At 49.2% G+C, this 13,378-nt stretch overlaps 2 protein-coding genes across 2 annotated transcripts; one reads left to right on the top strand and one right to left on the bottom strand.

The window, feature by feature from the left end:
* Window positions 1-1,817: 1,817 nt before the first annotated feature.
* On the bottom strand, window positions 1,818-3,990 carry LOC125757126 (uncharacterized). The gene is made up of 3 exons (XM_049412308.1): window positions 3,297-3,990; window positions 2,101-2,252; window positions 1,818-2,003 (listed from the first exon to the last, which is right to left on the bottom strand). Exons 1-3 carry the CDS (start codon window positions 3,988-3,990, stop codon window positions 1,818-1,820), a joined length of 1,032 nt encoding a protein of 343 aa, XP_049268265.1.
* A 7,808-nt stretch (window positions 3,991-11,798) lies between these two features.
* On the top strand, window positions 11,799-12,700 carry LOC119404503 (protein YIPF5). The gene has a single exon (XM_037671028.2). The coding sequence runs from the start codon at window positions 11,857-11,859 to the stop codon at window positions 12,640-12,642; it is 786 nt and encodes a 261-aa protein (XP_037526956.1). The 5' UTR covers window positions 11,799-11,856; the 3' UTR covers window positions 12,643-12,700.
* The last annotated feature ends 678 nt before the right edge of the window (window positions 12,701-13,378 follow it).

Genomic DNA, 13,378 nt, shown 5'->3' on the forward strand with positions numbered 1-13,378 from the left:
AGCATGACGGGAGAGGGAAATAGTGACCGGGCGTCACCCAATGCAAATTACATAACTGGTGGGCCGTTTAAAGATTCCAACCCATTACAAAGGGCTGAGCCATAATTCTTCATCGTCATCAGTCGTCGCGTCAACAAGGTGCACATGATGCCTTACTGACGTGTAGCTGGTGCCTCGCTTCTCCGCAGAATGACGAATAATGGCTTAGTAGGTGCTTCCCAACTTCCCAAAAATTGTGATTTATGGCGTAGAGGGTACCTTTCTAGTGTACTTGTTTTGTAGCCCCAAGAGAGCTTAACGGGCTCTAGAAACGCTGCTCTTCCAGCTTTCGCTGTGACTGTGCTGCGGTTTCAGCGCAGGCCTGGCGTTTTTTCCCGTTTACACATGTGTGACCAACTAGCCCAACGAACCACACTTCTGGGATTCATTTCTTCTACATCGGGCTCTCTTCTTGTTCCTTACCTCAGCAATGTCGCCGTGCCCTCCAGCCTCATCGTCACCTTCAGTTGCCGCGCACGCATCTACACGTATGCCATCAAGAATCGGTACGTCCCTGAACAGCGCTCGTTTCCTTTGCTTGTTCTACGTCTCCTTTCGCGCTGTTTTTTTTTTTTCTTACAAATGTGTGACCAGCTTAACGAACCACACCTCTGGAATATTTTCTCCGATGTAGACGCTATTGCAGTTGCCACATGGGATATTATACAAGGGTGCCCCAGCTAACTCTAGTAAAAAATATGCCGACGCACTTTGACGACGCGACCAAATGTATGTTGCTGACTATTGCATGGAAAAAGTAATATTTATTTTTTGTTCTGCTTAATTACTTATTCAAACAAAATTACCTAACTTTTGAAGCAATGAAGCTCTCAAAAAGTGGCAATGAGAAGGTTGTAGATAGATTAGCAAAACGTCCGATTAGACAGTTTCTAACTTCCTGTATACTAAGTATTAGTTTTTGTGCTTAATACAGATGTCGCCGAAATACAAAAATATATCACGTGACATGCCCGCTTGCGCGCCGTGATTGAAGTGCTCCCTAACGTTCCGCGTACAAACGATATGCTACCCACGCGACGGTTGATGCTTGCAGTGGTTATCGCTTGTGCTGAAGCAAGCAACAGGTGCGTCATCGCGCAGCCACCACCGTCGTCGCTGCCCTGTCGGCTTTTAAGAGGCAGCACACCCATTCAAATTTTGTGGTGGTCTGCACGCTGAAAACACGGCGCGCATGCATATGCATTGGGCACGTCACAGGGTTTTTTTTTTGTTTTGTTATTTCGCGGGCATCTGTAGTACGCAGAAATCTTTAGTAGATACAGAAACTGTCCAATCGGGTGTTTTGCAAACCGATCTACAACTTCATAACTGGAACTTTATGCCCCGCTTCGTTCCTTCAAAAATGAGTAATCTTGCTTAATTAAGCAATTAGACAGAAAACAAAAAATAGTGTGACTTACTCCATGCAATAGTCAACAACGTGCGTGTGGTCGCGTGGTCATAGAGTTCATCGGCATATTTTTAAACTTTGGCTAGAGTTAGCTGGGGCACCCTGTATATGACACCAGGAAAATTGTGGTTGGGTAGCACGTCCTTTACGTTGGCGAGCTGCGCATTTTGCTTGTTGCTCACGTAGGCAACCCGGAGATCGATCGTGGACCCCACCATCTGGACCCGACCCCCCTCTGGATCCGCCCATGCCGAAACGTCATCCTCGCAATTTTGACATGTCACTGCGTTTCTTTTCATTATGTCTAAGCACTCCTCTAAAACCCGAGGTACTGGCTTTTCGACTTCCGTGCAAGGCTCCTGTCAGATCACTCACCCGCTGTGTCGACACGGAGATCCTTGATCCGCGGAGCCTGCTGTTGGGAAGGCTTCTGCCGGTCATCTTGCTGGCGCGCCGGCTGTGGCTGATGGAACTGCTGCGGTTGCATCTGGTGCAGTTGTTGCATCTCCTGCATTTTCTGCATCTGCTGGAGAACCTGAGGCGGCGGTGGAGCCTGCAGGAAGTTGACGCACTTATGCTTTTACTTGCGACGTCAATTTGGTTCGCGATAATTACTTATATACTGCTCCAACATCACTCGTGCGCCATACCTTAATTGCCTGATCGACTGGCACAGAGTGCTGAAGCGGCTCCGACTCAGCCGAGCTCTCGCTGGATCCGCTGGTGCTAGCCGTCGAGATCGAGCTTCCGCTGCTCTCGTCAGGCTTGTCATGGTTCTCGCTTGAACTCTCCGAGGCAGTGCCTGTACAAACGCGTTGGTGAGGGGGGGGGGGGGGGAGTTGGAGTGGGCGCTGGTCAGGCAAATGTTGCCGCGCGTCGTTTCATGCCAAGTATTCTAGCTATGGCAGACAAATCATTCCAGGTGGAGGCTACTCGGTGTGGCAGCCCCACCCACCTGCGTGCAGTAGATAAAATAAAACCTGGCCTTATTTAGCTCCCGCCTGCCCACCTTGCATGCGTTGGGCCGTCCATGTATTGTTAATACTATATAGGTGAGAGGCACAGTCCCTAATCCTCTTTTTTCCTATGTCGCGCGTTCGCCCAGCACGCGTGCCACGTTATTGTGCTATGAGCTACAACGACTCGTAATAGTATAACAGTACACATTTGGCCATTGTCAAGAAAGACAACAGCTTAGATATCTACAGCGTCATTCAGCTCCTAGCTCTGGTGCTATCTTCGCGTGAACACACACACAAAAACTTGGACACGAATTCAGGTGCTGAAAACGCAACCTCCGCTACTACTCATTCGCAAGCGTGCCACCATTTTTAGTGTACTTGATTATTAACCTAATAGAAACGCACTCGTACACAACAATGGCGGATAAAAGGGCTTGAAAGACTCGCGAAAAGTGACAGGCCAGCGCCAAACGCCTATGCATATATGAAATACGAAACCTGACTCAGCCACAGTACTCATGTCTGGGTTCACATTTAAAAGTTCGACAGCTTGAACAGAATACATTAAACTCCACATCAAAGACTGGAAGCCGCAGCATTAATCAACGTAAGTGAACAAGTAGGCTGTATCACGTGCGACCACGCTTTTGTTAACTGCAAATAATGAGGATGCTTAACTATACACGTCTGCCATATACCGCATAAGTCTACCATGTACCGTATAAGTCTACCATATATACCATATAAGTTTTTCAATGCGATGCTTCCTAGCTCGCTTTCAAACTCCCACTCATGAAAGGTTGCTGAATGAATTCAGCAAATCTCTTTACAAAAAACAGTCGGAGAATTATTAAGCCGCCTAACCAGCACGTCGGTTGTCGTACCAGCATAGTAAACGGCAGAGCGCGAATCCTCCTTCATGAGCTCCTTAGTGGGCGACCAGTCGGACTCGGCAGCCTCTCCAGTTGAGGCGTTCTGGCCAGGTGATGCCTGCTGCTTGACGGCCACCGTTGCGGCCGGTCCGGCCACGTCCCCGGCCTGGTGCATCATGCCCACGTGCGTGGCCACGGGCTGGCGAACCTTGGTGTCCTGTGTGGTGGCCAACTCCGTGCCGCGCTGAGATCCTGCGTTTGCCTTCCAATCGTAGGAGCCCATGGCCGGATAGGCAACCACGCCTGGGACGTATGGGTGCTCAGGCACATAGTAGCCTCCCGCCTGGTAGTCGCGCGGTCCATAGCCCTTGGCATGCTGCGGACCGGCCACGTACTCCCTGGCAACCTGCGGATAGTGACCTAGCGCCGCATAGCTTGCGCGTCCCGTGGCAACAGAGGCCACCGCCGGAGAGGCCTGCTGCACATAGCGGTAGTCGTGTGCCCCGAGTGACTTGGAGAGCACGTCCCGGGACAGCCGGCGCCTCGAGTCCGGCGGGCAGGGCAGCGCATAGCTAGAGGCCGCCTTGTTGCGAGCGTCCTCGGCGTGCGCCTGCCGACGTCCCTGGTCGTTAGCGCGCCCAACAGGCAGAGAACCCACCGACGATGACTGACGGCGTTGCTGGTCCGGGCTCTTGTCTTCAGCCATGGCTCCAGGCACACACGATGGCGGCCCTGCGAACGTTTCCTGGTACTCTGGCAAATGCGCGAGCAGTGCTCGCCCTCGCGTGCCTGAACGCGCCTCGAGCAACGCGTGTACTTTATCCTCGTCGTAGTGCTTCGGTGGGAGCGCGAGGGATAGGCCATTAATTGTCCGAGATGGATAATCAACAACGTTAATTTAACACGTGAAACTGCTGCAGTTGGCTAGAACGTTCGAATACAGCAGAAAGCCTGTGAGAGATAGCTGACATCTGACGACTGGCGCGAAATAATTGATGTGTATCGGAAGCAGAACGTTAAAGGGGCCCTGCAACACTTTTTCAGCATGGTCAGCGAACGCTGCCGATCGGTAGTCGGGGCTCCTGAGGACATGTGAGCCAAACATTATAGCGCAGCACGCAGCCTGGAATTTACAGTTGGTTCTCAAAGTCAGCTAGAAATCGCTCGATCTTCTCTCGGCGAATGATGCCATACCAAATGACCACGCCATAAACACAAAGTCCACGGCCATTGGCTGATTTGAGCATCGTGAGTTGCATAGCTTCAGCGGCCGACGCAGGATGCCGCCACGTGGCCCCGCGCGCGCGTGATGAAAGCCGCGCGTGATGAAAGACTAGAAAAGAAAGTGCTCAAGGTCATGATGCTCGCTGACGAACGGACGTAGCCTCTTGGACCATTGATACCTCCCCCCCCCCCCCCCCCCCCCCATCCCCCGGCGTAGCTTTCAGCGCCCGCGCTGGTACGAAAGGAGAGAAATCCCTGCAACTCCGCTCGTACCAGACGGATTCTAAAAATTATTGCGGCAGTCGATTCGTGAGGCAATAAACTCCTTTAATGAAGCCATTGGATGATTACTCGGGGAAGTATTGCAGGGCCCCTTTAAAACATTTATGCGGAGCGTTTTCACTGATATCCATGCCTGAATTCACACCACAGCCCGAGGCTTCGCAAACCGGGGAAGCCGAGGGAGGGGGCTCGATTAGAACAGCCCTCAGTGCACTTCACCGCAAGAGGCGGGGATCGCATGGTTACATACCACGAAATCCCACACATTTTGATGATTTCTGTACTAAGTGCCTTATGATTTTAGGTGCATATTACGAAGCCCTTAAGTAAAGCTAAGTGCTTGGGAGACAGAGACATAGTTCACGTTTTTAAAAATGGCTCTAAATATCATGTTAAATGCTCAACTTTTTTGTAAAACACGGGGTTGTTTCGCAATTCAGACCATACAAAAAGAAAAACTGCTGCAGGATAATGTCGAACAGCTTACACTATTTGGTAGAGCACTGCGCGGGCCCGGGCCGACCCGAAAGCCCGGCCCGCGGGTCGGGCCGTCCGAAGCGCTTTCCGGCGGGCCCGGGCTGGGCTCGGGCTTGAATGTGCGGGCCTGGGCCGGGCCCGGGCTTGAAGCCGCGGGCCTGGGCCGGGCCGGACTCGGGACCGCTTATTAAAAGGCATAGGTCGGCCCTTCGAGCACACGCGAACGTTATGCAATGCATAGTCTAAGGCATTCTGTGCCAATTAGCTTGATTATATAATTATACTGTACATGGCGATTACGTTTCCGTGACGACATAAGAATATGAACGATTTATATTTGATCTGTTTTCAGTGGGACGTTCACCATATGTAACGTTGACGTTTTTTATCTTGCTGCAAGAAATTATTAATCAGGAGCCTCTTTTAAAAAAAGTGTGTAATTAATGTTTCCAACGTGAGTGTAGAAAAGAGCATTAAAGAAAATGTCCCGGGTTTGCTTCTATTCGCTTTTTCATGTTAGTTGTACACTTCTTTTAACCCATATATGCCCAGTGTCCTACATATAGGACGCTTCTTTGATACACTCTAACACCGCTATTTCTTTAGCTGATGACTAGCCCCACCTACAGCACATCAAGCAGGCCTCATTCTCAACGTGTGCAGGCCTAGACATTGTTTGCTTTTCATGCTGCCACGTGCCGACCGCTTTCTCCGCGTTAACGCGTGCTTTGTGTGAAAGACGTCATGGAGAGGAAGAAGTGCACGTGAAGTGCGAACCGCTTTCTCCGGGCAAACGCGTGCTTTGTGAAAGACATCATGGAGAGGAAGAAGTGCAATGTCGGTGTGCACGTGAAATGTTTCAAGGCTTACCACACCCGCACATACCACTCCTAATGTCCATTGTCCTATATGTATAAGACGGCTTGAAAAACAGTGTTGCGTTTACCTGGCAGTAAATAAAGAACTTGTGCTTTCTTTTGAGGGTAGAAGTAGACTTTTTGTGAAAAAAACTATTTGTTTTGTCGTTTTTTATGAGTTTGGGCATATATGGGTTAAATAAATTTTGTTGCTATGTTTTATTTTCACTATACTGAATGACTTGCCATGTGCCATATAGGCAACATTTCATTTATATTCCTTGGTATTGCGTGCCAAAACCACGGTATGATTACGAGGCGCGCCGTAGTGAGGACCGGATTAACTTCGACCACCTGCAGTTCTTAACGTGCACCTAAAGTTAAGTACACGAAAGTTCTTACATTTCGCCCCCATCAAGATGCCGACGCCGTCGCCGCGGGAATCGCGCCCGCGTCCTAGGACTTAACAGCGGAACAGCTTAACAGCTACCACCGCGGGCAAAGCAACATTTCGATGCATGTACACACCGGATTTTCCGTCCGATCGCCCGCTACAAAGCGCAAGGCATCATTAATAATCATCATCAACAACTAATATCCTCTAGCGGGCCGGGGCCGGGCCTGGTCATGAAAACGCGCGCCCTTGATAAGTTTAGTAATGAACGCCCGGGTCCGGGCCGGGCCTGGAACCACGGGCTCGGGCTGGGTTCGGTCATGCACGCCCGGGCCCGGGCCGGGCCCGGGCTGGGTTCGTTATGTACGACCGGGCCCAGGCTTAATATTTGAACTACGGGCCCGGGCTGGGCTCGGGCTTCATAAAGCGGGCCCGGGCCGAGAAATCAGGCCCGTGCAGTGCTCTGCTATTTGGCGTGCATCTTTATTCCACAGTGGATATCGGGGTTGGCCGCCCGAGGAGTTAAGGAGTCGCCCTCTATCGGACGCGCCTCGATTGCGTGCTAGGATACCGCCGGCGCGCTCCCGATAGGTTTTGCTGTCGGCACTCTACAAAAACACCTCGCGGAAGCTCTCCAGGGCATTTCTGTAAGTACTTTTGAAAGGCACTGTGTTCTTTACTGTCAAAATAATCATTTTCGACGAACTGAAAGCACAAGATAGTCTACAGCCGCTGTCTCTTTGCAGAAAACCGAGCACCCGCTTCACGCGGTCACCGCGTTGGGGACCCCTGAACCGGCCTCTTGCGTGAATGGTAGTCACTCGCTGAGTGCAAACTGTGTGAAATATCTCGTTAGAGTAAAATGCCTGTATACCCAAACGGAGCACAACAGAAACAAGCCTCAAGCCAGCGATCGCACGGGTTCGCGACGACTCTGCATGTATGAGCGTCTGCATGTATGTTCTTATGATGGTTTCACTTTTGCTACGAGCGCGTTTTGGCACCGCGCTGTGAACTTTTGGCAGCAAAATATGATAATTTGTGAGTACACAAAAAACTACTGTTGCGCGGACGCTATCAGAGCAGTTCAAGAACAATTTCGTTACAACTACGGCTTCGGTGCGCATGGCAACTTTGTGATGTGCCGTCCCGACGATTCAGTGTTTTTTTTTTTTTCGGTCTATAAATTCGTGTACGTTTCAATGTCATTTGACAAGTTGTCTCGCACTGCGTATTGATCGGTCTTCTCAGCGGACAAATGCCGCTGCTTCTGTTTCTTCATTCAGTGCATTCGTTTCGTTTGGTGCTCACACAAAACGTGAGCAAATGCGACGGCTTTTTTTAATGCTCCTTAATTATCGATCCCTTTGCATTCCAGTGAACTTGCCGCTCTCTGTCATAAACAAATTCATAGACCATAGCTTCACTACTTCCGAGATTGCTGGTGGAAGGAGAAGTATAGTCTACGAGACCGAGCATTTAGGAGCATGCAACGCCAAATAAAAGAAAGAAGATACAGTAACGTTTGCGGGACTTGTCCTGCAAACGTCGGCTGTGAACTAGGACCCACACGAACTTGAAATAGCGGGGAATAAAATAGAAGTTATTGCAGCAACCAGCAGCCGCAAAACAGGATAGTAATTATTTGGCGAGTACCCCAGCAATTTTGGCAGCAGTGTCGTGTCTAACGCCAACAGGGTGGCATCTTTACCACGTAAATAAATGAGGCTCCAAGAAAATACATGGGGTTGGAGAGGCCCAACTTGAGTTTGAGAGTGCCACAAATAAATTTGGGCTTTTTAGCACATTGTGTTTGCGTCCGGGGAACGCAAGCTCGACTGAAAAAAAATGTTATTGCCAACATAAATGCAGCACACGGCCGCAGCATTTGACTCTCGCTAGTCCACCAGTAAACGTCACGTATGAAGGCGATGCCTCTTCAAACCGGAAGATTGACCGTCGGCGGTGTCAAGCCGTGACGCAAAAAATAATTGTAACGTGATGACGTCACCATATGACGTCTTCATGACGTCACAGATCTCCTAAATTTGTAACTTCATTATGACATCACCATGACGTGACATAACGTGATGACGTATTCACACGTCATGGGCGCTTTGCATTGCCTCCGTGATCGGTCACGGAGGCGCAAAGTCTGTCCCAGGGGGCACATCGACGAACCTTCGCCCCCCCCCCCCCCCCCAGTGGTGTAAGCTGAATTTTTTTTCGGGAGGGGGGGGGCACCTCCTTGATCCGACATTGGGTCTGGGCAGATAAGTGGGGTCGAGTGCCATTTTGTGCTCTGTATCCCATAGGAAAAAAAATTCGGGGGGGGGGGGGGGGCATGGGACCGGTGTGCCCCCCACCCCCCCCCTGGCTACGCCACTGCGCCCCCGCCCCCTGACGGGAACCCTGCGCACGCAGATTCAACCACCAGCAAAGAGCTGTCATATTTAACGTCTTAATCACAAGACAGCTAAAAAGTTTCAGCAGTAATGACGAAATGTCACGCGCACTTAATTTCACTTACCGAAAGAAGTACGTTATCCGAATAGCTGCTTGCTAGCTGCAGCGAAGGTGGCGAGCAGATCCGGCCATTGTTGTAACGAACCGTCGGCGAAAACATTCGAAGAATCATTGAGATATAGTCGTTGTGCATTCGCACTTTCAGACAAAATTTCTAAAAAATGTCTCGAAGTAGGCGTTATGAACTTCTTTGGCACAATAGACTCTATAGCTATGCCGTAGCTGTTGAAAATGCTAATAAAGAGCGTGCAAGCACATCTGAGGCGCGAATGCTATATATAAAAAATATATATGTATATTCGCAATGGGCATTGAAACTCCCTCGGACAACCGAATAAAATCCGAACGTCCACGTCCTAAGCAGTTGTCCAGGGGACATCCGATGGATACCAATGTCGGATTAAATTTCTAAGTCCGTTTGGTTTTCTCCAGCGGACGTCCTCGGGACATAACGTGCAGGGCATATCGCCAGTCGCGTACGAGTCTAACTTGTTTCGGGCTTTATTTGCGAACTTCTGGTTTTCGGTACTTATGAATCAAGGATATGTCTTTGAGGGCCATCATGCGCGCGATAGGTCGACTTTTCAACAGAAAATGTGATGTACATAACACACGACGCTTTTCAAGTACTTATAATTACAGCAGCCAAGCCTATATATATATCGCTTTCAAAAACTCCCCGGTCATCTCTTACAGCGCAGAAAGTGCACCACGCCCGAGGAAACCCGCACGCTGCCAGTATGGCCACCACGGGTGTTTATTGGAAGCTGCAATCAATGTCGGGATTTGTATTATGCTTTAAATCATTTTTATAGGCGTGGTGCAAGAAACAAAGGCGGCGAATCCGCCTCCCCTGTTATATATTGTGAGGATCCAAGGTCATGGAGCGCTTAATAATTTTATTTTGGAAGTATTAAGGAAAATAAAATTTAAGTAAATGTCTTTTCTTTCATAATAAAATGGCCGCGTATCTGCGTGCTTCGCTGCAAATGCCATCGAAAGACGATATCTTCTGCCGGGCACACGTAGCCATGGCCATACTGCGTGAGTCCTCCTCCTCTACGTTGATTCGCCGCATCTGGCTCAGCGTCGCATTGGTCACATTTTCAGCACAGCACAAGAAACACTAGCATTTTCAGCGCAGCCTCAGAAACACTACGGTCTTTAGAATTACGTATCTATGTATTTTCTACTAAAGGAACACATCATCTAATACTTACGTATTGATGTTGCGCCTCAGATATGCGTAATATTTGCTTTTTGATCCACAATGTTCACAAGTACGAACCCTGCTACCAGTTCAAGATGGCTGGTCATTCAGAGAGTAGTTAAACTTTGGCCGGTTGGCTGAATCAGGTGACAGACAGACAGACATCAAAGTATCTACGTTTAAGAGCGTCCTGTGATGAAATAAACTTTTTCGAAACACGAAAGACTATCGTCTTTAATATCAGCCACAAATCCTACTCGATCGTTGCAAACGACGAAGCGACTACGGTTGATCTGCGGTTGCCACGCGCATTTTTTCCCTTCCATGCCAATGGAAACAGAAATAAAATAAAAGTCCTGCGTCCGTGGAACATCCGCATATCCGCCGTGGACACCTGCTGGATTGCCAATTAGTATGCGCCTTACAGTCCTGCGGATGTCCGCTGTACGCCTATCGGCAATTTGCGGATGACCACTGGACGGCCAAGACATCCAGAAGTGGTTATCCACTGGACGTCCATCGGCGTTTAAATGCCCAATGGGTTTTTAGGTCTTCTCGTAGACCAAGACGTCTACAGCCGTTTCTAGACGTTTTTTAGAGGCTTTGTGTTTCGTGGGAAGAAACTGCAGCAGATAATTAAGTTTACGTGCGTCACTCATTCCTTTCTCCCAAGCACGTAAATAATCGCGAAAAATGCCACGAATGCACTGCATACATTCTCGCACTATTATCCATGGATTATTTCCTCAATCACATATTTTCCGAACGATAAAAGTTAGCGGCGGTTTCCATATGCTGCAAAATCAGTTTCACGCATTGTCAGATGAACTATAGGGTGTTGCGGTTTGCATCCAGCTTTTAAATGTCCGCACGGCCATCTCCTGTCGACGTCCTCTTGACGCCTGGATTATTGAAAACGTCCACGTGCTATATTCTTCGGATGTCTGTCGGAAGGCCTTTTTTGGACATCCAAAACACGACATCCGCTGCACGCCCCGTGAACAACCGTTCTGGGACGCGGACGTTCGGATCTTCTTCGGAATGTCGTCAGGATACTCGTTGTCCATTGGGATATTACTCGCTGAAAAGCCGGTGCTCTTTCTAAGAAACGCTAAACATGCATGTACTACATCATAGCCTCCTCTGTTATGACTAATCACACCAGAAACGATTTGTAGCGCATGAAGCGCCGGCACAAAAGAAGACGAGAGCCGACATACGAGCACTCACTACCAACGGTTGGTAGTTAGCGCTCGTATGTCGTCTCTTGTCTTCTTTTGTGCCGGTGTTTTTTGCGCTACATATTTATTGTTTCTGCCTAAAATTAACATGCGAAAGTGTCGCCGTTTTGGCAGTTTTGGTTTCGAACAGAGTTCTTGTTTTCAGTAAGAGAAACCGAAACTGGTTTATCGGAACCAACATTATAATAAACTATCCTGAATTATATGAGCATTGTCACAATTTTTATAATTCTTAAGACTTTATTTAGTTAAAAAGAAAAGTATCTAAAAAGTCGTGAGACGTCACTACTGATTATAGTAGCGCGCTTCCGCTTCCGGAATGTGACGCTGTCCGCAAATCAATGTACGCACAGCGGGCATCATGTCAAACTATGGTCAAAACCAGGATTATTATTATGACTGGAATAACCCACCGCCAGTTCAGCAAGGCTACGTTTACGACACAGGTTCCCAACATGACTTCGGAGCTCAGCAGCAGTTTGCGACCTTCGATTACACAGCACCCGGCGGAGGAGTGAACGCGGGCTACGGCGACCCATCGAGCTACGTGGGATCCGGTGGCTCGCCATACACCGGTAGCATCCTGACGCCAGATTCCAGCTTGGGATCATACGGAACAGATGACGACTTCGAAAACGAACCGCCACTTCTAGAAGAGCTGGGCATTAACTTTGACCACATACTGCAGAAGACAGTAGCAGTGCTGAACCCCATGAAGGACCCAGACGCGGCCATACTGCAAGAATCTGACCTGGCAGGACCTTTAGTATTTTGCCTGGCGTTCGGAGGATTCTTGCTGCTCACGGGCAAGGTGCACTTCGGCTACATCTATGGCATCGGTGTGCTCGGATGCTTAGCCATGTACTCGCTACTGAACTTGATGAGTGCGTCCGGCATTTCGGTCGGCTGCACGGTCAGCGTGTTGGGCTACTGCTTGCTCCCCATGGTCCTGCTGTCGGGCTTGTCGATCCTGTTCTCGCTGAAGGGCAGCCTGGGTACCGCCGTCGCGCTCGCAGTCGTCGTTTGGTGCGCGCTGTCTGCCTCCAAGCTGTTCGTCACAGCGCTGAGCATGGTGCATCAGCAGCCACTCGTCCTCTACCCCTGCGCCCTTGTGTATGGAGTGTTTGCGTTGCTCACCATATTCTAGCACGCACAACTTTGTCCTGTTCTTGTCTTTGAGTGAATAAAACGCCCGCGCTCTTCCATCACGGGCCTTAACCTGGCTTTCCCCAACTTCTAGACACTTCTGTTGCTTTGTGTAGCCCATGGAAATGAGCGTACCGAGCATGTTCTAACACTTCGTGTCTGGTATTTGTCACAGCGTTGCTTGGAATAATAATCCAAGGAACTCTGGGCACTGTTTTGTGTGTAGACATCTGCCAACTACAGCCAAACGATACCGAAACTGCAAGGATGTGCATTGAGTGCGGTTTCAGTTGAGGGCGTCATTTTCTCCTGGCGTCTATGTAATGGAATTTTATCTAAGCATTGCTGTAGCTATTGCAAAAGGTTACCAAACCACTGCATAACCTTGATGCTCACTAGATATAGCCAGCAACACCATACAACAGCTCTGAATAATAGAAAGCTGAGCTAGTTGGGAAGTAAAAACTTGTTGCTGGGCTAGTTGGTAAACCATTTAAAAAATATTTGAGTGCAAACACATGGCACATTCACACACACACACGCCCACACATTCAGGCACCACGTGCAGCATAGAGCGCTGTACATGGTGCATGACTTCTTTCTCAGTGACCTTGCAAACGTTTTGTGAAGAGGCCTTCTGATTAAGCATACCCTTAGTATGACCATGCCCTCTTGCCTAGTCGTAATACTTTGACGGAAAGAACTGCCTACATCAGAATCCTGTTCCGCAGAGAAAA

The sequence above is a fragment of the Rhipicephalus sanguineus genome, chromosome 1, assembly GCF_013339695.2.
Source record: "Rhipicephalus sanguineus isolate Rsan-2018 chromosome 1, BIME_Rsan_1.4, whole genome shotgun sequence".
NCBI lineage: Eukaryota > Metazoa > Arthropoda > Arachnida > Ixodida > Ixodidae > Rhipicephalus > Rhipicephalus sanguineus.